At 42.9% G+C, this 27,762-nt stretch overlaps 1 protein-coding gene and 1 pseudogene across 1 annotated transcript; both read right to left on the bottom strand.

Annotated features, from left to right (window-relative positions):
- Positions 1-1,395: 1,395 nt before the first annotated feature.
- LOC148344777 (uncharacterized) lies at positions 1,396-3,175 on the bottom strand (annotated as a pseudogene).
- Positions 3,176-3,739: 564 nt separating this feature from the next.
- nelfb (negative elongation factor complex member B) lies at positions 3,740-20,907 on the bottom strand. The gene is made up of 13 exons (XM_088307074.1): positions 20,705-20,907; positions 19,387-19,547; positions 16,421-16,520; positions 14,843-15,073; positions 14,568-14,753; positions 14,360-14,472; positions 14,185-14,287; positions 13,667-13,762; positions 13,429-13,571; positions 9,414-9,520; positions 6,906-7,047; positions 6,632-6,740; positions 3,740-4,215 (listed from the first exon to the last, which is right to left on the bottom strand). The coding sequence occupies exons 1-13, from the start codon at positions 20,816-20,818 to the stop codon at positions 4,057-4,059; spliced, it is 1,764 nt and encodes a 587-aa protein (XP_088163200.1). The 5' UTR covers positions 20,819-20,907; the 3' UTR covers positions 3,740-4,056.
- Positions 20,908-27,762: the final 6,855 nt, after the last annotated feature.

The raw sequence follows: 27,762 nt of genomic DNA, 5'->3' as shown, positions 1-27,762 counted from the left end.
TGCTGACATATAGCGCTACACCTCTGAGTGCGCACCAACAGTGACGTCTTCCATCTTGCGGATATTTAATGCAAAGTAACGCGCCAATAACTCGATGCTTGTTTTGAGCGTCCATCCTGTTGACAGATTCGCTTCCTTATGAACACAGTTTGGCGCGCGACCGCTGTGTCGACACGATTCTGGTAGTGGTCACGTGACTTTCTCAAAGCGGTACGCGCACCGACACGGGTTTTGCCCTGAAAGCTCGGCGCGCGCGTCGACGGCTCGGTGTCGCTGGACCCATCACTAATTTCTTGCCTTGATTACTCCGTGTATAGTTATTGCGTATTTGTGTTTTGTACTTTGCTCCAGCTATTCTTCGGCTCGCTTTTTGTTCTCGTTCGTGGTTTGGGTTCATTCTTATCCTCTGGTGGTAAGCTATTTTCCGTTCATCGGTTTCCTTGCGTTGCAAGCGTTTTTTGTTATTCGTTATTGTTTTCCTGGTGTGGGTTGTCCGCCAGCGTTTTCCGTTCTTGTCGACCTTCGACGGTTGTAATTATAGATATACTCTAGACTTTCAAATTCCTTACTAAATATATGATTATAGTGATTGATTGATTGTGTCATAGACGGTCACAATAAATGCTCTTCAATTACATCATCTTTTCGTGTCAGCGTTTTTAGAGTCCACCTTCCGCCTTCCAGCCGAAGCTGGAAGGCGACCGTGACAGTTAGGGCCTTATAGTGTTAGCCAAATAGCATAATTGCCAGTCATTTTGAAATGTTTTGGGAATGTAAAGAAAAAAAAGGTTGTTTTCTTTCAATTCACCCATTGTATTTTATCATGACTTGGATGACTTAGAAACTACACAAACATAAAGCAAAAACACAGTTTAAATCACATTAGTATTTTTTTTTCTTATTGATGTAGCAGAAAGTGAAAAAATGTCTTAGGCAGTTATACTATTAGGTTAATGAAATGTTAAAATAAGAGTAGTTCCCAACAACAGTATCGGTGAATAAATACATTTCTCCTTTCTTATACTGGTTTGTTATGCTTTGTTGACAGTTTTGTTTATTTTCTGGTCATGACAGATGTAAAGGTAAAGCAAAAACATAGATGACAATGCCATTCCTACTATATGCTGTACTACAAATTGGAAATGTTCTTTGAAACAAATGGCACATACATTCTGTGATATACACATTACACAACATATCTGTCATATATACAACTCCTCTGTGAGTATTGTGGTATAAGTTATAGTTTAGTAGGTGTGCTCATGGAAATGATCAGATCCAAGTTCCAAACTAAGCTTATACAAATTTCATCTGTAAAATTAAATACAATTGCAGTAAGTATTCCATGGTGTACTGCGTCTGATCAGTTTGTAAGGCTCTGAATGCCATCTCAAATTAGAGAGCGGATGTAATCTCACGCCTCAAATGTAGGTACAGATCCATTGCTTGATAGGCATCAGCTGAAAGCTGAATCTGTGACTCCACCATTATAATGTTGCAGATGTTGTAAATGTCTATGTCACATGGCACGGCTGGGCAAAATCTGCAGGCGGTCCAACACAACTGTACATCAGCTCTGTTCACTGAAGAAATGCAGTCAGAACTTGAGTAGAGTTCTGGGAACATGTACATGATTTGGGGCCGACCACTGGGTACCCTTTCGTTCTTCGATGGTCTGATGACGTGTGCATAACACACGCGGATGGTCTCATCCAATTCGTCCTGGAAAAAAAACAGTAAGCTACATTAGACAGTAAGAGAGCAACCAAATATTTATATGGTTGTGGGTCATAATCTTGGTTTATTAGATGTCTTGAAATAAAAATCAATTTTGACGTTTTTGAAGACGATGCAAAAAATTACATGAAATAAAGTATAGAAGAGGAGGGAATTGAAATATGTGACCTTTGGCATGGAAGTGCCGTCAACAGCTCCGGACCTGATGTGAAATAGGACAGGTAATGGGCTGCAAAAATACTGCGCACTAGAAGCTACTGTCACCCTCGAACTAAGGAATGCAAGAGGTCTAGTTGACTGAGTTGATTGTACTTGCATCTGATATTTGATATTTATACTGAAAAACACTTTGAATGGCACATGCAATGCTGAACCATAAGATGTGGTCACTTAGGCTGGGCTATGCAAAAAAAAATGTTCCACTTACCATTCATTATCCCAACCTCTTATAGCCTGACTTTTTTATCGTTATAATTGATGCTTAATTGTACTTCAGTGGGCATCTGATGTCAATTCAAAATCAATATGACATCAATCGAATGATTTAGACGTCATATCAATGGTTAATTGTCATCAGATACCCACTCGGATATGACAGCGGTCTTAAAATTATTGATCAATATTGATGCGCGTGCCCATTGAGTGTGCAATGTAGTTCCGATACACGCTTGGAAGACAAGTGCTGTGCGCATAGGCTTGCATTGCTTATTTCTTCACAATAATTATTGTAATGTAATTGATAGCATTGACAATTAGTGTTTTATCATTGGAAAATATTAAAAAGCAATTGATACACAATTTAAGATGACAATAGAACATTTATAGACATATGGCTTACCTGAACGATGCCCATGAAGCAGAACTGAATGAGATTTCGGTCCAAATATGTCCCGTCGAACAAACCACGGCCCTTCAGGTCAGTAAAGATAGCGATGTAGAATTCAATTGATTCCCTTCTGAGGAAGCCCCACCAACTCTCAATGCGCTGGTTAGCTGTGCTGGCGCCTTCGATGTAACTTTCAATGCCGGAGCCGTCGTTAATGTTGCGAGAGAGAAACTGCTGAAAGTCTCGGACTTTAACATTCTCTGTGCCCCGGTCACCTCTGGCAATCCTCGGACAACCACCTAATCTTTGGACTGCCTCCATGTAGAAGCCTCCAACGATTTTTGGGTCACTGCTGGTGGTGAACGCATTCATCCATATTATTTTCCGGGAAAACCCATCTATGCAGCCGTTGATACAGATACCAAATGGTTTCAGTTTGTCATACAAGTCGAAATGCCAAATGTAATTTGGTCCTTTTGCAAAATAGCTTCGGCGATGGAGACGTCGCCTCCTCCTGAGTTCTACACCTCTTGGGTCAAGTTCTTTTAAAATTAGGCGCACCTGTTCTTTCTTGACGTGTAACCCATTCTCCTTGCATTAATATACATCCATCTGTAACCACAGAGCTGCCCCGATGTCTGTAAATGTTCTTGAATAAAATTAACAACACGATCCAAAGTGGTATATTCCTTTCGCCGAAGCAGATTGCAAGATTTCAAAATTCGTTTTAAATGTCTCTCAGACACAACATAATGGTGACGACTTGCCAGCAAAGCAGAAATGTCCTTGTAATAAAGTCCAAGATGAAAATATAACTTAACTAAGTCCTGCACTGTCATTTTCACACAACACAAACCAAAATGGAGCCACTGGGTCTCCATACACGCCTACTGCTTTCTCATCCCGACGAGAAACTTTCTCATCCTAATGGACGAGTTAGTTTCTCATCAGGACGAGAAAGTTTCTGGTTTGGACGAGTAAGTTTCTCGTCAGGACGAGAAACCATTTTTTTTTTTCCTATGTCACTTTAGGGGCTCCGTATTGCCGGATACATTATATACCCAAAATTTGGAACCCGGCATTGATGTTGTTAATTCTAAACATTAAGAACATTCTTCAAAGGGCATGAATATTGACTAATCTGGCAATGTAATCCTGTAAAGAACAGTACTCTCAAACTTTGTTGCAATTTATTCACTTTTTTTCTACTGAAAAACAAACAGTATGAAAATCCAGTATAATAAGACCATTTTATATAGGGGGGTCTGCAAAAAGTTCTGCTTTCCACGTTGAATACAAAAATAACGAGACGATGGCAAAACAGAAATTCACAAGCTGAAAAAAACTGCTGAGACATTCAAACAAAGAAATGTCAATCAAAATTAACATAGACAAACATTTAAAACACAAAGTCTTATATTTATATTTGAAAGTCAACATACAGCTGTATTTACATTCCGTCTCAATTCAAATGTTTCCATGTGTCTTCTATGTCACAGAGGTGTAGTCGGGGTTGAGGCCGTGGTGGGAACATTCACAGGGTGCATGCTGAGATCAAGGGATGGAGTTTCCTCTGACACAGGAGGACTCTTCTTCTGGGCCTCGAGCTTCTCTATGAGTTGGCTGTGTAGCTCCTTCACAGGATCGCAGCTCTACAATCATCAACCAACAACACACTAAATGTTAGTCAATTCAATGGGCACTATTTTGTGTTACTCTTCAGAGTTCAATTAAAAACCTTTCGGTGAATGACAGATAGCGAACAATGACATTTCAGTGAAACTGAGTTGAGTTGAACATACAGGAATGATGCGTGGGCAGATGTTTAAAAATGAGTTTCTTTTGACGGTTCGTCTTAGAAGAAGACAAAGAAGTAGAAGTCATGCATTCCCGCAGGTGGCCAGCATCATGGCAACTGATATGTAATGCGAGTGTGACTTCCTTATGCCACCATAAGGAATTACAACAACTCAAGGCACAATAAGCAACCAGGATTCTACAGTACCTTTGGCCACAGTATGACTTGGAACTTTAGTTAGTTGAGCCACTTTAAAATAAAAAGAAAAACCTCTTTGCAGTTCCAAGCAGGAGTAGAACACTGATGTCCTAACACCAGTCTGAGAGTGTGTGCGTGTGTTTGTAATTTTCAAACGCTGCCTGTGTTGGCAACCCATTACCAGCTTCTGCTTGAACTGTGTATTTCTTCTTCATGACAGATTTTTGAATGTTGTTGGACTTGTACGGTGAAGCAACTTCGTCCAAAAAATATGACAACTGTTGAATGGATGCTGCGCTGCATTCGGTCTAGGGATGGGCGATATGGCTGAAAACTATATCGTGACGCATGTATGTCATATCAGTCAATATTGATATATATTGATTATAATTATTTTTTTTTTACTATTGCAAATAAAAAAGGGAAAAGGGCTGAATTCCGATTTGTTTTATTTTAAAATGTACAACGCACGCGGGGCTGCCTTGCGACGGAACTCTTGTGTGCTGGAGCTACGGGCCGTTTCGTCCCGTGCGTGTGCTTGTTATTGGCTTAACTATTGAGCAAGCCTGCCTCTGTCCTCCGGAGCTCCCGTGTGATGGAACTGAGGGATGTTTCCTCAAGTCCACCTTTTGTTTGTTTTGAGTCACGCTAGCTCAGTGGCGCATGCGTAAACCTCAGATTGTATTTCCTCAATCGAAGGGGGTTTGTGTGTAAAGTTGTGCAGTGATAGGTCAAATCCGCGCCGTTGTTTTTTTTTTTGGGGGGGGGGATCAATAATTTATCAATACCATTTTCTATTGATATCAATCACCCAACTATCGGCATACATATTGATACTGAATTATCGTCACAGCTCTAGTTCAGTCTACTGTCAAGGTGCCGTTAAGATAGTCACAGGCCCAACACACCCACTTCTAGAGATGCAGCACTGATTGGGCACCCCATTTTACATCTCTCCATGCATGCCAGCATGTATGTGATTTGGTTTTGTGTGCTGCTATAATTTTACTTTTGAGGGCATCTCTAAAATGTTTACAGGCGAAGAGTTCACATGCCCTAAAAGTTTTACAATTTGCTTGTACAAACTGGGACTTACTTACTTTGCCCCAAACTTCAAACTATTTTTGAAGTTCAAACTCTCATGATTACTGACATCAGCCTATTACGAGAGCTGTCACATAAATTTCAGTCAACGTGGATGCAACACCTTTAGTGTTTTGCCTTCCTTTCCTTTGTCTTCATAAAACAATTTCTCAAAGAAAGATGGTGATAAGAAAAGAAAAATACATAGTGGAAATATTTGAGCGAAGTAAGGAAACTCACATACAAAGTGGTACCTGTGCAAAGTACTTTTGTCAAAGGTTATCAAGAGTTTTTGTGCCATTAGACGTGGTTGACTGAACATAAGTGTTTGTCAAAGTGGTGTTTAATGCAGTGACTGTTTTTATTTTGGTTTGGTATTTGTTCCACATTCACGTTCACTTGATAGGACTCAGTTATATTATTTACAGTGGAACTTGGGTTCATAAAATCAGTTCAGAAACACTGTTTGCCAACCGCAACAACTTTTGCTTTTTCATTTTGTTTTTGTAATGTAAATGAGTACATCAGATTTAACAAGAAAATCCAAATTGGGCATCATGTGTGAATGTAGCCATAGTCAACAAAACATGGGCTACGTTCACCTTGTTATGTACAAAAACAAATGCAACTTCTAATGTGAATGCAACATGTCCGTGATGTGACATACATAAAACATGACTTGCACCACAAAAAAAAAAAAAAATAAATAAAAAAAGTCACGTGCCGCCGTGTTTATGGAAGTAAATATACCTTACGGCCATAACCCAGCCCGCCTTTGTTGTGTTGGAAGCATGGGACGGAGACTATAATACATTTAAATGGGATAAAATTATTAAAAGAACCATCAATTTTGTATTAATGGCCCCACATACGGATAATGCTCGCTTAATGATAGTGCTTCATTCTCAGGGGCCAGCTCAAACGAACTCCCACATCACTCAACCCCAGTCTGAAACTCATAAGAAATTGACTGAGAATGTAATCCTAACCTGTTTAGGAGGTTCCAGAGTTTTTATCAACGTTTCCATATATGAAGGCAACACCTTGTGGTGCAGGTGCAGGAGCATACGGAGAGTATGTCTGTGGACATTCTCTTTACTGTAAAATGCAAGCATAAAAAAGTGCAAAGTCAAGGGTCAAGAAACGTCTGTTCAATTCAGAGCTGCTAGAACAGGTTAACAAGTTTATTTTTACTAGTGTTCAATGAGAAATTGGTCTGCACAAGACAGGACTACATTCCATGATCAGGTAAGAAGAGCGAACCTTGAAAAAGTAGTCAATAGGAAGCCATCAAAAACAATGGAACAGAACTCTTCTCCTCCAAACTCATCAGAGAGCAGCGTGAGGTGTCCAGTAAGCAAATGCAGAAAAATGTCACCAAAAGCCATGTCATTATAGGTCTCCACTGAATGGAAAGAAAACATAGAAATGTTATAATATTTCACATAATTTTCAAGACTTAAAGTGCACTAGATAGTTGACAGTTGATATAAACCCCCTGTTTAAATGCCATTTTTGTGACATAAGACCATGCTATTTTAAAACTTTCCCAACATTGAGACTTAAAATCTGAAGAACTTAGATGAAATTTATTTTGGGTTAATCAGAGGCACTTTAAATGGTGGCAGGTGTGTGCTTTTTCTACATATACCAAGCGTTTGAATATGATGGTTTGTTCTGAACAAGGTAACATCCCCATTACACTTGTGCAATCACATCATATCTCAACACATATCTCAGTTGTTTGGTTTAATTCACATGAATATTAATTAGAGCTGTCAAGCGATTACATTTGTTAAAAACAATAATCGCATAGAATTCCGGAATTAATTTACAAGATTAATCACGTTTTTTATAGTATTTTTTGTGAAGCCTTTAACAGGCATTTACTTCAATAATATCTTGCAATTAATATAAAATCACCAAATATGAAGTTTAAATCAAAGACTGTTCTAATAGTTTTCTTTGATACTTGAAAAGATCTAAATGTGAGAGTCATCTTTACAAGCATATTTCTCAAAACGTATACAGTACATTTAGTTCTGCCCACAAGCACCACACTGCAGCAGTGTTGGTTTGCAAGACCCAGTGGTAACTTGAGCAGGGTGTTTTGTTCTGGGATGATGTGCTAAACATATACAGCTAATATGGTACAGTGTTTGAATTTGGCTTTGCAAGATATGCAAATAATTTTTTTGCAAGACAGAGTTAAAATAATTAATCGTGTTAATTTTTTTTTTTAATTAATGTCAAGTAAACGCTTTAATTTTGACAGCTCTAATATATATTTTTTTCACAATTCAGTTATAAAGGTTCTAGGTCAAAATAATGTTGCAAAAAGTTTTGAAATTATTATTTTTTTTTGTCTCGTTTTTATTTCACAAGAGCCTGGCATTTTACCAGGGTTGTGTAGACTTTTTACATCCACTGAAGCATACACCGTAGCATTGCTACAGATGATGCGAACAAAGGTGCTCAAATTATTTTAAGTGGGGTAGGGATGACTTAGAGGCCCAAGTAGGATTTTAGGAAAACAATGTATTGCAGTTTTTCCCGGTAAATATTGCGATTTGGATTTGATTTGCGATTTTCTTCACAATATACAGTTACAGTTTACAAACATGACAGAAAATGCAATTATGCCATTTAAAACAATAAAAGCTATTACGCTAATAATAATGCAAGTACACTAAAGATGCTTTGTGAGTGATGTATAATGTACATGTTCTTTTCACATAAATTTAAGAGTGCGTCAATATTTTTCACTTTTGTTCGAGACACCGATTGAAACAGTTGTGAAACAGAACGACACTCATACATTTTTTTCAAGAAATAACTGAATAGTGGGGTGTGCAAAATAATTCACCCCCAAAACAACTCCAAAACAAACCAGAATCCCCCCAATTGTAAAAGCTTTTCATATCCACATCCTGTTTTAAGTTTCTCTACAACTTTATCTGAGACCTGCCTTGTGTGTTCCTTGGTCTTCATTAAGCTGTTTGTTCCCCAGGATTCTTTTAACAGACCTCTGAGACCATCACAGAGCAGGTATATTTCTAATCACTCTTTTAGGTAAACACTGGATCATTTTGAAATCAACAGGGAACTTCTGGAGAGAGTTGGGGGTGTTATTTTAAGCATTCTAAATGTTTATTTATTGACAGGTATTTTTTTGTAAAAAATCAGTATCAGCGTCCAAAAATCCATATCGGTCGGGCCTTACTCCTGAGTACAGTAAAGTAATCTCTTGTTTTTAGTGGTTAACGGGTGCCTTTGGAGACGGCCTATGAAACAAATGAACGTTCAATTCCCAGGCAACAGCCCTGGGGAACATTATTGCAGTCAGCAAGCCAACTGAAAAACTTGCAACACCTGTGGCATTGTGCTATGTGACAAAAACTATACATTTTAAAGTGGCTTTTTATTGTGGTCATCCTAATAATCAGTATCTTGATATGCCTCACCTGTGAGGTGGGATGGATTATCTTGACAAAGGAGAAATGCTCACTAACACGCATTTGGACAGATTTGAGAACAATATTTGAGGCAAACTGTCTTCTGTCTAGAAAATCTGTTTGACCTTTGAGTGCAGATCATGAAAAATGGAAAAAACAAAAGTGTTGCATTTATATTTTTGTTCTGTGTCAGTCTGCACACTGTCAGCGTTGAAGTTTTTAACTAATATTTGTGCCTTCAGGGAACTACAAGTTCATTGAACAATTAAGTGTGTGGCCCGGTTCTCTATTTCTAAAAACCATGGCGGATTCTCACCTAGTGCAGGAAGCAACCTTTGTAAGGCATTCTTGTTTCTCAGCTTGGCGATGTGAAGAATATAATAGAGACCCATTTCACAGGCCACTCTGTTCTCCTGCAGGTATCTGAGGCAGATCCAACCACAAATTGTGACCAAGGTCCAAGTTTCAAAACAAACAAGTGTGCCTTGCCTGCATGCTGAATTTTCACAGTAATTGTGAGTTCACAAAAACTAGAGTATCCATTTTTTCCTGAGCCAGCTGATTTTCTCAGAACGGCACCACCGGTGGTACGAACCGATCGCAAAGCAAGTGTTGCCAGCCAATCGCAGGGCACAAAAAGACAAACGGCCATCCGCTCTCACAATCACACCTAGGGACAATTCAGAGTCTCATGCATGTTTTTGGAATGTGGGAGTTAACCGGAGTACATGAGGAGAACATGCAAACGTCACACAGGAAGGCCGGAGCCACGACTTCTGCACTGTGAGGGCATCATGCTGACCAGTCGCCCACTGTGGTGCGATTTTTCCAACATATGCATAAAAATAAATAAATAAATAAAATACAGCCATATAGCGGAAGGACGAGCTGTTTCGGACATTAATTGACTTGGAGGCTTTGTACACACTCACAGGCACTCATACAAGGAGCGTGATTGGTTCAAGGGTTGCGAGATTGACCAATGAGAGCAAGAGTGGATTTATTCCGTGACCTAATTGGTGGTGCATCATAGCAGCCTTACCCAACAAGCCCAATTCGCTCACACAAGGATGACGAAACATTGGCAAATAAAATCAGCTTATCTTAACTAGAATTCTGCATTGCATATTATATAAATGTTGTTCTTGAGGTTATTGTGCAAAGTAAAGTTAAGCCATAGTTACTTCCGTGACAGTGCTCGTTTTTTGTGTGTCTAAAAGTAGAGCGAAGACAGAGAAAGAACAAGACTACAAAGTAGAAACCTTTGCACAACAACAACAACAACAAGGGTTTCAAAGTGTATTGGATAAATGCATTGTGGAATTAAAGTTAAGGTCAGCCAATTGTAGGATTAAACTTAAAACTTAAATTTCCTTACACTTGAAAATGATACAAATTAGTGCTGTCAAGTGATTAATTTTTTAACTAATTAATCACCAAAGAAATCCACGATTAACCCAGCCCACCCACTCAATGACACTCTGAGAACACTCCACAGCTCCTTCAGTGATAGACTGTTACACCCTCGCTGTACCAAAGAGAGATTTCGCCGCTCCTTCCTGCCGGCTGCTGTCAGACTTTTTAACAAGAACATTGGGTCAGGCCTACAAACGGGAGGGAACACGATGTGAGGCGCGCACTCCTGGCTATCAACCCCAGGAAAGCTACTGGACCCGACGGAATACCAGGCAAGGTCCTCAGAGCAAGTGCCTACCAACTGTCACATGTTTTCTGCAGGGTCTTCAACTGCTCCCTGGCTCAAGCAGTCATCCCCTCCTGCTTGAAAACGTCCACCATTATTCCTGTCCCCAAAAAGTCACCCGCCGTCCACCTGAATGACTACCGTCCTGTTGCTCTCACACCAGTCATCATGAAGTGCTCAGAGAGGCTGGTTCTCCAGCACATCAGGGACTGCCTTCCTCCCACTCTGGACCCCTACCAGTTTGCATATCGGGCTAACAGATCCACTGAGGACGCCATCGACACTGCTCTGCATGTTGTGCTGGGCCACCTGGAACAACAGCAGAGCTATGCAAGGATGCTCTTTGTGGACTACAGCTCGGCATTCAACACAATCATGCCGGACATCCTCGTCGCCAAACTGGACATTCTCGGCATCCCTGCCCTCACACGCATCTGGATTAAGGACTTTCTGACCAACAGACCCCAGACTGTGTTGCTCGGCCCCTACACGTCCTCCACCCGTACGCTGAGCACCGGTTCCCCTCAAGGATGCGTGCTGAGCCCTCTCCTATACGCCCTCTACACCTACGACTGCAGCCCGGCCCACGGTAACAACACCATCGTCAAGTTTGCTGCCGATACGACAGTGGTCGGTCTGATCTCGAAAGGTGACGAGACAGCCTACAGAGAGGAGGTCCAAAGACTGACGGCTTGGTGTGAGGACAACAGACTGCAACTCAACATTGCAAAAACAAAGGAGATCGTCATCGACTTCAGGAGGAACAAGACGGTGCCGCCCCCCCTCTGCATCGAAGGCGTGTGTGTGGAGAGGGTCCACATGTTCAAGTTCCTGGGAGTACAGATCTCCGATGACCTTTCTTGGACACACAACACCACAGCAGTGGTAAAGAAGGTCCACCAGCGTCTGCACTTCCTGAGAGTCCTCAGGAAATTCAACCTGGACAGGAAGCTGCTGCTGGCCTTCTACCACTCGTCCATCGAGAGCCTGCTGACGTACTGTGTCTCCACCTGGTACAGCGGCTGCACTGAGACGGACAGAGTGAGGCTCCAGAGGATAGTCAAAACAGCGCAAAGGATTATTGGCTGCCCTCTCCCCTCACTGTCGGACATCTACACCGCCCGATGCCTCAGAAGGACAATACCCACCCAAACTCACACCTGTTCGACCTGATGCCCTCTGGCAGGCGCTACAGGTGCATCAAATCAAGGACTAATAGACTGAGAAACAGTTTCTTTCCAAGAGCCATCTCCATTCTAAACTCTCACACACACACACACACACACACACACGACCACCCGTACCTTGCAGAACAGCAACGTGATGTGTTTTTCATATATCCTATTCAGTATTATTTTCCATTGCACTAACTATTCTCTTATTTATCTAATTTATATATTTTATTATTGTTGTATTGCACTGGAGAGGGGAGCTCTCTAATCTCGTTGCACACTTGAGTACAATGACAATAAAGGGATTTCTGATTCTGATTAGTGCAATTGTGCAGTCCTAGGATGCAATATACACTAACTACTGTACTTTCAGCCAATGGTGTACTTAAATATTGACCAATGATGTATTTTGTTTACCATTACAGTATTCTTATGCCAGTACTTTTATCACTGCAGTATTTCTACCATTGCAGGACGTTCACTATTACAGTGCTTTTATCATTGCGGTATTTTCTATCATTGCAGTACTTTCTATCATTGCAGTACTCTTACCTTTACAGTACTTTTATCATTGCAATATTTTTATCATTGCAGTATTTTCAATCATTCAGTAGTTTCTATCATTACAGCGTTTCCCCCTCTGTATAATGGACAGGCATTAGGAGTGTTTCCTTACACTTATATACGTTTATACTGTGTATATTTGCATACTTTTAATGAATGTCTGCTGCTAATGTTATACATGAACGGCTACATTACGCCACCGACTCTGTGTGATCTATATCTTTGCTGCTGTGACACCTCAAATTTCCCCATTGTGGGACTAATAAAGGACATCTTTATCTTTATATTTAATCATGATTAATCACATTTTTTAACTACTATTTTTTGGGAAGCTTATAACAGATATTTACTTGAATAATATCTTGGAATTGAAGAAAAATCACCAAATATGAAGTATATTTAATTCAAAGACTGTTCTAATAGCTTTCTTGGATTCTTGAATACGATTTAAATGGAGACATTTTTACAGACTTTTGTTCTCGAAACATTTCTCAAAACTGCCCACAAGCGCCACACTCCAGCAGTGTTGGTTTGCAAGGCCCAGTGGTAACTTAAACACAGTGTTTTGTTCTGAGACGTGCTAAAGACAGCTAATATGGCGCAATATTTGCAAAGTATGCAAACTATTTTTTAGGTAAATCAAACTGAGTTAACTGAGTTAAAATATTTAACTGAGTTTAAATTTCTGGGATTAATCACCTGAGTTAATGCTTTAATTTTGACAGCCCTAATAAAAATACAATAAAATAATAAACATTTACATTGTAGTTGTAAATGTGACAAATGTGCAATAGTCAAGTGGTAGAAGGGCTCTGAATACTTTTGAAAGGCACAATATATCTTTCATAATTAAATTATTTAAAGAAATTATTGAATTCTGTAGAAGGATTTACCTGGTAAAGGCATCTGGCAAAGCGGCCGGATAGGAGAGCGAGGTTTTCTCTTCACTGGGAAGTTTCTGCTCCACACTAAAAGTGTGGTCATCCACAACCACTGACATCATGGCAGGCAGAAAGCGGGTCATTAGCTCCAAATCCTGAGTGCGAGGATGCGTATTGCAAGAAAAATCATTCACAATACGTTTATTAACATCAAAGCAAGCAAGCATTGTAAGGAGGCAATCGTGTGTACCAAACGAGGTTCTTTGAACACTTGACTGTCAATCATATCCCACGCTCCTTGACCAAGAGACAGCATCCTTAGAAGTAACATCAGATCGGGACTATCCTGATGACAAATACAGCAGTATGAGGTCACATGATTTTTTGATACAATGTTTGCTGGAAATAAAACACCAACAATGGCCAACACTCAAGTGAACGAGTCGATTTGAGAAAAGGTTGGACTTGATGTCAAGATTATCTCAGTAAACATTAATTTGAATTTATTAGAAATCCCTTTATTGTCATTGTACTCAAATGTGCAACGAGATTAGAGGGCTCCCCTCTCCAGTGCAATACGAACAAATATATAAATTAGATAAATAAATAGGACGATGCAACCATCCCAGTGTTCCTATGGGGAGGCAAGTTAAATTCAAGAGTTTAAGACTCTTTGTTGCCACAGTATATAAATGATTTAATTTACAGTATGTCAACTGAAGAGCTACCAATTAAAGAATTTAAAAAACTGTTTAATGGCTTGCTCACCCGGGGCAAAGCATCCTGGCTCAGAAGCTCTTGCAGGTTCCTCATGATGGTCAGCACCAGGGTGTTGGAAGCAAATGGGTCACATAGGATCATAGACAGGTCCCTGAAAAGTACAGAAGGCCGCCAACAATAAAGATCACAAAGATCATAAAAGCAATTTTTTTCAACTTTTTACCCAAGGACTTGCTCTTGTCCTTTCTTGACTCCATCCAAGAACCCTTGCAACTCTCTGGCCCGCTTTCCATCCACAAACTTCTCTCGGATGCAGGCATCTAAGCACCATGTGAACTGTTGCAATTCGCCAAGTGAAATATTTAAAAACCAAATTAATTTTAATCTTAAATTCTAAACACAAAACAAGACAATGCACTCTCCCTTCTTACTTTGTGACAGGGGTCAACAGAACAGATCTCGCTGATATCCAAGTCATGGAGAGACATTAGCAGTTCCGCTCTAAGAGTACAGTAGTGGACATTTCGCGTTCGTAGGAACAGTGTTCGCAAAAATTGCAACACCATATCATAAAGCTTTACATTCTTCCCAATCATCTGAGTCAGATTCGGGACTACCTAAAACGCACACATAAACATGAACAGTTATTAAACACCTTTGTAGGATATTGTCTTTATGTTTATACAGTTTAGCAATAAAAACCCACCTCGGCCTGACGTCGCATTTTTGGAGATGGGCTGAAGAAATTATGCAGAATAGAGAGATCACTGCTGAATAGAGCTGCTTCTTTTTCCACAATATACTGCTTTAGGAGAGGTGAAACCTCATCCCCGAATAGGGCCTGGTTGTCCTGCCAGATCTGCCTTTTCACCTCCACAGCACACACCTTGTAAAGCTCCTTATCAGCCATGACCATCTTGAGTTTCTTCTCCGGTACCTGGAGGGGTTCACAGTTTGAATGTAAAGCAGTGTCGTCAACCTTTTTCTTGGATGCTGTTTAATGCGAATGCCCTAACAGTTTGATACAAACTTCTGAAATAACAAATTGGTTCGACATACCATTAATGTTATTATTTTATGTAAGTCAAAGGACATTTACCATATGTAAATTAATGACATTGGTGAACGGCAAATTCCAATCAGAGATGGATTTATGTGCCCCTAAAATTGCGTTTGACGCTGACGGATATTTTGGTCTTGCACATATTTTTTTCATTTTTTTTACCTTTAAAAGCTCTACCATGCATTATTTATAGCTGTCATTTTAAACGAAAAATTCCACGTTGCTGAACCTAAACCTTAATTCACAAGTATTACTAAATATAGTACATATTATTATTAGCAGTAATAGTATTACTATGACAACCTGATGTGCTAGAGAAAAAAGATTTGAAATGTGCAAAAAAGAAAATCTACAAATGATTACCTGTATCTCTCATTTAGGAAAAAAAAAGGGAGAAAATTTTAGTTTATATAAAGACACTGATCATGTTAAAGGAGTACAAGACCCGAGCTCAGTTTATGTTTTTTTAATCAGGAAACTGAAATTAGCTATCTTTTTCTTTTTTTTTAATCTATTAATTTTGGAGAAATTAGGAAATAAGTGCCGACGCCTACTTTTAAATGAGGAATATGGCCAATATGCAATCCTATTATATAAGTGCCAATGTTAACGTCAGTGAAGCGTCCCTATAATGATTTGTCACAATAATTAGCAACCCTTTATTTCTATAAAGCTCTGCCAGTGTATACGTTTGCAAATACCACTTCGATAACACTCCTAGAAAATTACAACTACAGAGTTGGGCATTCCGTCAGTCCTGATGGAAGGTCCATCAGTCCGTTACTGACTTAGCCAGCATAAAAAGAATCCCCCAAATAATTACCAATTAAAAGTAACTTCAACTAAGTCGAGGCCATATAATTCCCCAGGAGAAAACTGATAGTACATTTCATGGTGGTGCCCTTCACGTTGAATCTTAGCTGATATGAGGTGTGCGCTGCAAACATGAGCGTTGTTGATGATACTCCCAGTCCAATCCTTCACCGAATCACGTTTAAAAACACAGCCATCTTGTAATTTGTCTGACTGGCAGAGGCTGGGAGGCAATAGAATTTAAATTTATTAATTTATTTACGTTTTTGGGAACTTAAAAGCAGCTGTGTTTACTCCTGCCTTTCATTCTTTTGCCTCCAGCAAACACAGTGACGTCATTGTGACGGGTCTTTAGCGCTGACAATTTCTTGGAGATGCACAGATCTCAATTATATTTCCTACACTTACCTTGGGTAAATGTTTCAGCACCTGCATCACCACTGGTTGAATGGATGGCATTTTGACCAATGGAAAGCTTTTCTCCAGCAACTCTTCAAGCTTTCCATATCTGCACACATATAAAAAACATCACAACACATTGGGACTAGCATCTTCAGAACATAAAGTTAATACCATAATTAGGGTTCTATGAGACCCAGATGATCACCAGGGGGTGCTGTAAGCAATGGTTAGTTCCAGTAAGGCAAGAGTGTCGATTAAAATGTCACTTGTGACTATGGCTGGGAAAAAAGGTCAAACAAGTTGAATAAGTCCACCACCAAAATAATTCAATACAAAAATCTTGCCCCAAGGATGTATCAGCACTATGAATGCCAACCACAGAAACATCTCCAGGCCATAAACATCTAATGCTATGTGCAGACCCCGAAACGTGCTCAAGGTTCCTGGCGGCATGTTTCCACATATAGTCAATGTAGTTCGCACAGTTGCTTGATAGGCGGCGCGTTTGAAGCACAAATTTTTCTCCTTCGCCACGTTGTGTCAGCCACGGCCAATCTGTTCAGAGAAAGTACTTACTACATCACACACATGTGTCTGAATAAGCAGACACAACTAAATGAGGCAGGCTTTAAAAACACACACACACACACACTGTGTATGGTGAAATAAAAACAATGTAGGACACCAATATCATAGCAGACTTTGGACGTAAGAGGCATAGAACACAGCTAGCTTCCTTTACTGGCCGGGAACGAGACAAAAAAAAAAAAAAAGAGCAACAGGCTTGAGGAATGGGAGCAAGGAAGTTGTATTATCTTGTGAGGTAACTGAATATTTTTCAACTGTTAAACAGTCAACCAAGATAACATTTTGCAGCCAACGCAACCACTGTCTGTCATCAGATTGAATTGCAACGTGTGAACTTTTTTTTTGTCCTGGATGGGAGGAGTTGCCCTTGTCGTGTCGAAGCAGCCCGCAGTGTGTAGTCACCCCAGCGTATAATCACACGCAAGACAAGCGGCGCATAGCGATATTTCACTTTGGTTCTGAACATAGCGTGTGAGCAGGGTTGTCAAACCCCAGTCCTTGAGGGCCCTTGTCCTGCATGTTTTCCATCTCTCACAAATGCAAAACACCTGCTTCAAATGAGCAGGATATTTATCAGGCTTCTTCAGAGCTTGCTGATGAGCTGATCATTTGAATCAGTTGGGTTGCAGCCGGGAGAGATTGAAGACACCTGTTTTTCATATCTACTCATTGTCCTGGACCTAGTAGTTGCTTTTGATACAGTTGACAGTTTGTTTGAAGTGCAAGAGGAGTTAAATTGAGTAAATTAAATTTGAGTCCTCTAAAATCATGGATGTATTCACCACCCAAATAGTGTTGCAAACGTGTATGGTGGGTTGATTGGTCAAGCGGCTATTGCGCCTTACAGAGGGAACACATCAGAACCAATTTCACTTAAAATAGTTCTCCACGACCGAGATTCCCACGTTGCCGTCGTGTGGAGGCTTGAGCGGCTCCCTGGAGTGCAGCCAGCACTCTGGGGGCCTGACTAAGAGGAATCTCACCCTGGTGGTCGAACCAAGCGTTAAAACTTGCTCTCGACTCCACTCCTCAAAAATGGAATTGGCTTTCAGGGATGAGACAGGAGGTGTGAAAACCACACGAAACTACTACTACTTAAAATAGTGCCTTTTAACACGGCAACAGACCCAAGGGGGGGTGGGGGGAGACGATGAACGAAAAATCCACAGAAAAGCTGAACCGTTGTATTCGCCGCATGGTTCAAAATCTAGAAAAAAAGTAGCGGCTTATAGTCCGGCAAATACAGTACTTAAACTTAATGTTGGTTTGCTGATCAGTAGCTTTGTGTCATTGTTGAATGGGAATTTTTATGCAAGACAGCTCATTGCATTTAAAGGTGGGGTGGGGGAATCATATTGTGTGGTTACTTTTTTGGAGTTGAGGAGTGGATCAATATTAATATTATTTTCTGCTCCGAAATGAATCTGATTTTTGGGGACCTAAACATGCATGTAAATTAGGGATGTAAAGATTCATCAAAAATCGTTTTATTATTGCTATAATCTGTTCAAAATATACATCGATATAAAAAATAAATGAATCGATTCGCAATGCCGTTGTCTCATGTCTGTGTTGTAAACAAACTGCACACCTACACTACTTAATATGATGTAAACTTCCCTTTCACAGCAACACATCAGTGAAAAATGAGCATTAATAAAGGAAAAACGTTGCGGCTGACGCCCAATTTAATTTACAACAACGACTGTCATCTCTGACATAGCCACCTGGAGTTAGCACGCACGGGCTACCGTGTGCGCCTGATGGAACATCACACGCAATGTCCTGTAGAGGTACGCTAACAATGTTGCGTCTACTGTGGATTGTGTCGCCGTTAGTCAGCAAACCCGCGTGTATTAAAAACCCAAACATAGTTTTTATATACGCGTGACTGACATAGAAACAGCAAGAGCACAAGTGCTAACTTGCGACCACGCACCGCATATTGCGTTTATGAAGCCGGAAATTTCACCACCATGTACATTTACAACATGCCACAAGCCCTTTTCGGCAACACCCAACGATTAAACATAACATACTTACGTCGTTAAAATATACTAATTTACAGTGCTAAATAATATTGGGGGGGAAATGTGTCAACAATTGTGTTTTGCTGAGCCAATGCCATGTTATTTCCAAGTTTTATGATATCCGTAACTCTCTCGCTCTCTCTCAAACTCCGGTCCTGGGGAAAGTACACATTTATTTACGAGCTGCATGTACTTACTGTATGCCTCAATCACTCTTTATAAGATTGTGAAAAGAATGCTGAACCTAACACCTGCAGATAATGGAAGTTACCCAACTGTGGCTTCAAGAAGGGAAATGCTTATAGCACTGCATGGCAGTCACAAAGGGACAAAATGGATCTCCAACTGTCATACCTGTCATCCTCCTTTCCCTCAGCAATCGTAGCCACTCGCTCCATCAGCTTTTCCCGGAGTTCGTCAAAGACTGACTGGTGGAACTCCAATCGGGGTGTTCCGTGAAGATCGAGAAATGGGAGGGCAGACTGGAGAGTTGGCAACAAGATGCCATTTTCCATCTACAGTCATAAAATGCATCAAAGTGTCATAATCAAAGATATCTGAACATGAACACAAATTAAAATACTTTTAAATATGTTTTTTAATTGACGAATAATTTGTATTACATCCTTTATATTATACTTTACTAGGAGAAATATGTTTTTTTAATGACTTGATTAGTAAATTACCCATCCATGTCATTATCATCTCTCCCAAGGAGGCATCATTCACGGACGCTTTTTTTTTGGGGGGGGGGGGGGGGTACGTCTTCAAACAGGTTTTAAAAGAGGAGTGCACCTGCCTTACATTCAATGGGAGGACATTCCAGAGGGAAGGACGGGTGTCAGTACTAGATGTGGATAGGTTGCTTGATGTGTGCGGGGCCCTTCGGAGGCTGTGCGCCTGCTGATGACATTACGATTTAATCACGCATTTCTCAAATAAATTTGTTTGCCTCTGTGGTTTTTAATCCCTGGCTTTTCTATGTGCATATTTTGATCCGCTAAATAAAAAAAATAAAAATAAAAAATGCAGTGGTTCACTCGGGCTGCAAGATTGTATGAATTTCCATGTTTTGCCTCCAACCCTGATTCCCAAATCAACGGAACATTGACATGACTTCTTTGATAGGCACGCAGGACGCCGAGGGATGAACCTCCCAAAAGTAGCAGTAAATGTACTTTTTGTACTATTTAATAATTCAGGACACACAAACACAACTAACACGGGTGACAAACGTGGAAATATATTACAAAAATATATTAGCGGGCCACCGAAGGATTCCGAACACATCTAGTACCGACACCGGGTCGCAGTTATGAGTGTTTACAAGTATTACAGACGAGACGCACACCAGAGTCCATGGGCGTTGCTGTGTGTAATAAATACCTTACCAGAATGCTGTCCGCATACATGTAGACAACCCCTATTCGCAAAGCATATCGGACTACCAAAAATGTATACCTGGAGGACTCTGTAGTAAAATTGAGTGAGCGCTGTACTGTTGTACCGCAAGCAAAGTGTGGTGGTAAGCAGCTATCATATAAAACCAGACAGAACATATAAAACAGGACTGTCTTCATACCCTCTACCAAAACCAAATTAACAATCTTGAGGAGAAGCGGTACAGATAATGGACGGATGGATGAATTGCACTGTGAAAAGATGTCGTCACCTGAAATTGATCAATAGCCTTTAGTGGCTCGGTGCAGTTGGTGAGAGTTTCTTTCAGATCCTCGCCGTTCGATATGCCCAATTCAGGCAAACCCCCGAACGTTTTTGTTTCCATTTTTACATCGACTAAACTGCACAGTTAGGTCGAATTGTACGCCACCAGAGTATCAACACACAACAACTCACGCTCAAAACCGGGTTTGAGTGGTCACTTTATTAACAGTTCGTCAGAAACACATCGTATCAACAGTTCCGTCTTTCATTCGACTTGGAATTAAATTTGCAGTCATAATAAATGTTCATTTTCCCCACTGAAAATGATTCTCCTTCTCGTTTAGAACGTAATGTGTTTGTTACGGTGCCTTGAAACACTCACATTTGGCCACAATACAACCACAAACGTCAATGCTTTTTCAATGTTTTTCATTGAGATTTTATATTATCGACCAATGCAGCACATGATTCTAAAGTGGAAGAGAAATGATACATCGAGATTTCAAAATGTGCGACAAAGAAAGAGAGAGAGAGAGAGAGAGGCAGAGAGCGAGAGAGAGAGAGAGAAAGTGTGTGACAGAGACTTGATTGGTAGCAATGAATTAGTTTAGCTAGGTAGAATGCATAACGTCTGTAAATTTAGTAATTAGTTGTGATTATTATTGACTACTATTTTTTGTGACACTTGTAACAGGTATTTACCTGAATAATATCTTGGAATTAATGTAAAATCACCAAATATGAAGTGTACTTTAGAACAAAGACTGTTCTAATAGCTTACTTGGATCGAAAATGAAACTGCGTGAACAATATTTAATCGCATGAATTTTTAAAAAAATATTCTCGAGTTAATGCTTTAATTTGACAGCCCGAATATATATATATATATATATATATATATATATATAAATATATATATATAATATATATATATATAAATATAAATATATAAATATATATATATATATATATATATATATATATATATATATATATATATACATGTTGTTTTACTTTTGTTTTCTCCTCATGACACCTCATTGTCAACGTGCCACGTAATTTGGGACGCCGAGGTGCCGTATGGCAGTACAACTGTTGTAAGTCTGGCAGCGCCTTGTTTTACATTTTAAATTATCACAAAAAGCTAACAAAGGAATACTGTAACGTTGTATAATAAATCAGGCCAATTTGTCCATCAGCGAACGCTTTTATTATGAAGCCAAAAACGGCTGCTGTTGGCCGCAACCACGCCGATCAGAAAACAAACCCACACGACAACAACATAACGTTCACTCCGTCGCTCCCCCGCTGCCTTCACAGCCTCCACAGAAAAGAGGAAAACACAGAACCCTTGAACTATTTACAAAGTCGCGACACTGCCCTCCCCTTTATCAAGAACCTCGTCCCGAGAGCGTCATTCAACAAAGTCACTGAGGTGACCCGGTGGTCTCCTCTGTCGCTGAGGCCGCCCCGAGGCATGTCCGCTCGGAACAGCCAGTGTAACATCAGGCGATGAGTCCTCAACTGTAGCCGCCTGTGGGGGTAGGAGTTGAGGTACAATCCGCCGTCTTGGAGGGGTGGGATTCAAAACCCACTGTGAGTGTGTTCGCAACCCAGTGTGCTGCTGTGGAACGGCATCACCTCTATATGGGGCCAGTCTGTCTCTGTGGAGGGCTACCCGTCTGCCACCAGGTGGCAGCTGCACCCTGTACACCACCTCTCCTATTCTCTCCAGCACGCCACACAGCCCCACCCAGTGCCTGTCCAATTTAGGACACCTGCCCTTTTTCCTTTTTGGGCTGTACACCCAAACCAGGTCTCCAGCCTTAAAGTCCGTCCCTCTGGCCTTCATGTCATAGTTCCTTTTCTGCTTTACACCTGCCTTCTGTAAATGGTCGCGAGCAAAGACATGTGCTGACTCCAACCTGTCTTGAAGTCTCCTGGCATACTCTGGTCCTGGTGGCACGGCTGGTGTATCAGGGGTCTGCCAAAAGCCCTTTCCACTGGTGTCCGTAGCTCACGGCCCAGCATGAGCAGGGCAGGTGTACATTAAGTGGAATCCTGTACAGCGGACCTGTAGGCCCACAAAACCAGAGGGAGATGCCTGTCCCAATCTTGTTGGTGCTCCGCTGTGAGAATTGCAAGTTGTTTTGCCAAGGTCCTGTTAAAGCTCTCAATGAGCCCATCACTTTGAGGATGCAGAGGTGTTGTGCGCGTTTTCCTCATGCCCAGTCGCTCACACATTGCAGTGAACACAGCCGACTCAAAGTTTGTCCCTTGGTCGCTGTGAATGACCTCAGCTGCCCCAAACCTTGTAAACATGCCTTCAACCAGCGCATCTGCAACAGTCTATGCTTCTTGGTCGGGGATGGCATATGCTTCTGGCCATTTCGTAAAATAGTCCATAGCAGCTAAGACATAACGGTTGCCTTTGTCAGTGCGTGGAAATGCGCCCATTATGTCCACCGCAATCCTCTCCATAGGAGCGCCCACTGCTAGCTGTTGGAGGTGGGCACGAAACCGGCCTGGTGGACCCTTGTGCGCTCTGCAGAGGTCACAACGGCGACAAAAGTCCTCAAAATCTCGCCTTTGTTGACCCCATAGAAACTTTGCCGGAGTCTGCGAAGTGTTTTCGTCACACCAAAGTGTCCTGCCCCTGCAGGCCCATGAGAGGCTTTCAATACAGCCTCTCTCAGAGCCCTGGGGACGACCACCTGCCATCTATCCTCCCCAGTAGCAGGCTCCTTCCAGGCTCTCTGGAGCACCTGAAGAGTCCCAATCTTTGAATACAGTCCTTTAGTGGCAGGCGAGTGTCCAGCGACCTCCTCCCACTTAGGGTTTTGACCTGACTCGACCCACTGTAATACAGGTCGGAGGTCAACATCCTGTTGCTGCTGCTTCCTCCATTCAGGTGCCCCCACAACCTGTGCCTCCCTACATACGGGGTCGACATGATCATGCGCGGGACTTTGCTCATCACCGCAAAGTTCCTTCTCTCGGGTCTCTCTCTTCTCGCAGAAGCGGCAGCCAGCAAGAGCACAAAGGCGTCGAGACATAGCGTCAGCGTTGGCATGGTGATTTCCAGCCCTGTGCTCCACTTGGAAGACATATGGCGCCAGTTCTTCAAGCCAGCGTGCAATCTGTCCTTCAGGCTCCTTAAAAGACAATAGCCACTGGAGTGCTGCATGGTCAGTGCATACAGTGAAGGGTAAACCTGTCATGACCCGTGTCGGTCATGTCAGGTTTTTTGTTATTATTTTTCACATTTTTGCCATGTCCTGGGTTTTGTTTATTTTGTCAGATGAGTGGGGCGTTTCCCCTCAGCACTCGTCCCCACCAACCACGCACCTGTTCCCCGTTAATCGTCGCACACCTGATTCCCATCTGCTCCCCTAATGACTGGACTACTTAAACACCCCGTGCCGACAACTCAGTGTCGGTGCATTGCTCCGTTACGGACTGTCACTACCGCTCTCTGATCTCGTTCTCGCCCCCGCTCTCGCCCCCGCTCTCGCCCCCGCTCTCGCCCCCGCTCTCGCCCCCGCAGCATTTGTCCCTGTCCTTGTTCCTCGTCCTTGATCCTGTTTAGTCACGTTTTAGTTTGCCTTTGTTATTTTTTGCACCCTGCCATGTTGTTTGTCTTTGTTTGATTGAGTTAATAAATTCCCTTTAAGTTACCCCTTTTCCCTGCTTCCTCGCATTTTGGGTCCTCCCCCTCCTCGCCGACCGCCGACACCCTGACAAAACCGGACAGATAATATCAAAAATGGCTAATGGCTCTCACAATTGCCAGCAGTTCCCTTCGTGTGACACAATAACGCCGTTCAGCCTTATTCAAGGTTTTGCTGAATATGCCACTACTCTCTCCTCGTCTGCCACCACTTGACTCAAAACCGCCCCTATTCCGACATTGCTGGCATCAGTGTCCAGGACAAACGGCAGGTTGGCATCTGGGGGAACGAGAATGGGTGCCTCCGTCAGAACCTTCTTTAGAGAGCTGAAGGCCCGTCTGCAGTCAGGAGTCCAGTCAAAATCAGTGTCCTTCCGCTGCAGGTGGAAAAGCGGTGCAGCTAGACATGAGAAACCCCGCATGAATCGCCTGTAATAGGATGCCAGCCCAAGGAAGCTCTTCAGTTCACGCGGGTTGCTGGGAGTAGGCCAGACCCTCACGGTTCGCACTTTCTCCTCCAAAGTGCTAATGCCTTCCCCTCCAACTTTGTGTCCCAGGAACTCAAGCTCTTTTCTCATGAAGCAGGACTTGTCAGGGTGAAGCTACAGACCCGCAGTGGAAATTCTTTGTAAGCCAGGGCAGGGCCTCCAAGGCTGTATGGAAAGAGTTCCCATGGACCAGGATGTCATCCAAATAGACCGCTCAAAGGTAGCAGGTGCATTACACAGGCCGAAACAGAGAACTCGAAAATGCCACAACTCCCTGCCAGTACAGAAAGCTGTCTTTGGCCTGGCTTCAGGGCTGAGGGGCACCTGCCAATATCCACTGCGCAGGTCTAATGAGGAGAACCAGGACGACCCAGACACCAGATCCAGAGTCTCATCAATGCGGGGCAGTGGATAGGAGTCTTTCTTGGTCACGCTGTTTAAGGGTCTATAGTCCACACAGAACCTTTTCTTCACTGTCTTTTTTTTTTTTACCATGACAACCCCTGAGGCCCAAGGGCAGTCAGATGGCTCAATGATGCCAGCTTTCAGCATCTCATCAATTGCACTGTCCGCATCTGCCTGATGTGCAAGGGGAAGGCGGCGGGGGCGTGCTTTTGATAGGTCGTGCATCCCCCGTGTCAATTTCGTGCTGCACCTAGTCTGTTCGGCCCACCTCCTCTTCTGTCAGCGCAAAAATGTCCTTAAAGTCCCACAACAGTTGCCACAGCTCCTCCTGTTGCTTGGGTTCTAAACCATCACCGTTGCGCTTCCACACTTCACGCACTGCCGTCAATCTGTCCACTCCACCTGTCATGGACCACGGGTCTGGGGAAGAGGAATGCTCATCAATGTGGGCATCTGATGTGGGTGGAGAAGTCATAGGAGCCAGCGGTTCATGGGTGGGATCAGACTCCTGCTGTGCAATGGCTGCGCTCGACGTCGGAAGGAATGACTTTTCAGGCTGTGTAGGGCGCACCATTTCAACTGTGGGGCCTCTTGGAAAAGCCAACGTGTTCCTCCCCAGGACAAGCACGCACTGGGCTGTTCGTAGAAAGTCCAGTCCTATGATGCAGGGGTCGCGTACCGCGGCAACCCACACCCGAAAGTTCATGCATAGTCCCCTCACTTGGATAGTCACCACCCCCCTTCCAAGCATAGGGGTGAGCTCGCCAGTCACTGTTCGAAGCTTGACTGACGTAGATTCCAATCGTGCCCCGGCTGGGAATACATCAGGCCTCAACAGTGTTGCAGTGGAGCCGGTGTCGACAAGGGCTACACAAGGAGACCCCCCAAGCGAAATGGGGACATGACAGAAATCCCCCGCATGGGTCCAGCCAACCACCCTCACAGACTCTGCAGTATCACCTGCTTCTGGGGAAAATGGAGCCCCTCTCCCCCATCTTTGTGGTTGGGTTCCGTCTCCAGGAAACAACGCGTGTTGGGACACAGGTGCAGGGGTCTGCGGCGTCCACTCTACACAGACCCCGGCCCGTTTCCCTGACCATCTGCCTTCTTGGGGCACCGCACGCTAATGTGCCCAGGCTGTCCACACGCCCAACAAACTGGAGGGCCCCGTCGGGAACGAGCACCACTGCGTGGCGACTGCAGTGTGCTAGTGCGAATAAGCTCAGTCAGCTCATCCACCCATGATGGTTTCTCTTGGATTTGGTTCACCGGTGTGGCAGAGCGCACAACATGGCCGTCAACATGGTCAATCCATGTGGTGTCTCCTATAACCTCTCTCTCCACGGATAGCTCCAGTGCCTCCTGAAGAGTACGGGGATGCGCCAATTGAGTCTGTATGCGCAGTTCTCTTGGGGTAATGGCCCGGATAAACTGGTCCCTGGCCAGCTCACTCTGCACATAAGTCGGCATCTGGGCATATGCACGCCTTGACAGGGTTTCAATGTCATTCGCTAATACACGCAATGGTTCACCAGCCTGTCTTTGTCTGTTAGAGAGCTGCGAGCGTAGAACACTAGGTTGACTGCATTGTCCAAAACGCCGTCTTAGGGCACCAACCAAAGCGCCATAGTCATCTCTTTCGGCTGGGCTGAGCAATAACAAGCAGGACAAAGCTTCCTCCGTAAGACACATGGCCAGCTGCAGTGCTTTCTCCTTCTCAGTCCAGCCAGCAGCCCGTGCCAAAAGTTCAAATTGGGCATGGAAAGCCTCCCAGTCTGCCCTACCGGAGTATTTTGGAGTCTTGACAGGCTGATGACGACAATGGCGGCCGTCAACGTCGTTCGCGCTTGCTCCTCCCCCAGCGTTCAACGACCCGAAACCAGCATCGAACGCCAGCTTCCTCGCGGTCCGCCTCAGGTGGTTAACAAACACTTTCGGACTTAATATCACGGCCGCATACGCCATCGTAAGAATCGTCCACCACCTCCTCCTTGACTCGCGGGCGGCCGCCGTAACTTTCTTTACTCGTTGCCATACTTTCGTTATTGTAGTATTAGGTGACATATGTAGGTAGGAACCTTACGTATGTACTGTGGGCTTGGGGGCAAATAATAAAGGTTACGCAAGAATACTGCACGGTGTGTGTCGTCCCTCCTGTCGCCTCCTGCCAATATAGTTCGGCCAGACTCACGAACTAACAATACATGGTGTCAGAAGTGGCAGAAGAGGGTCTTTTTGGAGCTGAATCTTACCGAGAGAGTGTCCCGCGTACACGCGAGTTTTCGTTTCATACGAGACAGTTCAGGCTGCGGGGGCGAGCCCGCGTAACGGCAAGATGTCTCAGTTTTAAGTCTCTCCACCTGAAAAATTTACGTTCAGGGCTGAAGACTGGACGAAATGGATAAAGCGTTTTGAACGGTTTCGCATTGCGTCCGGGCTGGAAACGAAAGCAGACGAGAATCAGGTGAATACGCTTATCTACACCATGGGGGAGGAAGCGGA

This window comes from Idiotropiscis lumnitzeri, chromosome 1 (genome assembly GCF_059441095.1).
Source record: "Idiotropiscis lumnitzeri isolate Australia: NSW breed Sydney's pygmy pipehorse chromosome 1, RoL_Ilum_1.0, whole genome shotgun sequence".
NCBI classification, from domain to species: Eukaryota; Metazoa; Chordata; class Actinopteri; order Syngnathiformes; family Syngnathidae; genus Idiotropiscis; species Idiotropiscis lumnitzeri.
The sequence above is the reverse complement of the archived record's forward strand: the minus strand, read 5'-3'. Positions and strand labels throughout refer to the sequence as shown.

Bases quoted from the DNA above. Each gene is read 5' to 3' on its own strand.
- nelfb (XM_088307074.1), bottom strand. From the start codon at position 20,818: ATGGAAACAAAAACGTTCGGGGGTTTGCCTGAATTGGGCATATCGAAC. The intron at 19,548-20,704 runs GTGACGACATCT...TTATGACTGTAG, and splicing joins AGGCTATTGATCAATTTCAG to ATGGAAAATGGCATCTTGTT. The intron at 6,741-6,905 runs GTTCGCTCTTCT...TGCATTTTACAG, and splicing joins CTATTGACTACTTTTTCAAG to TAAAGAGAATGTCCACAGAC.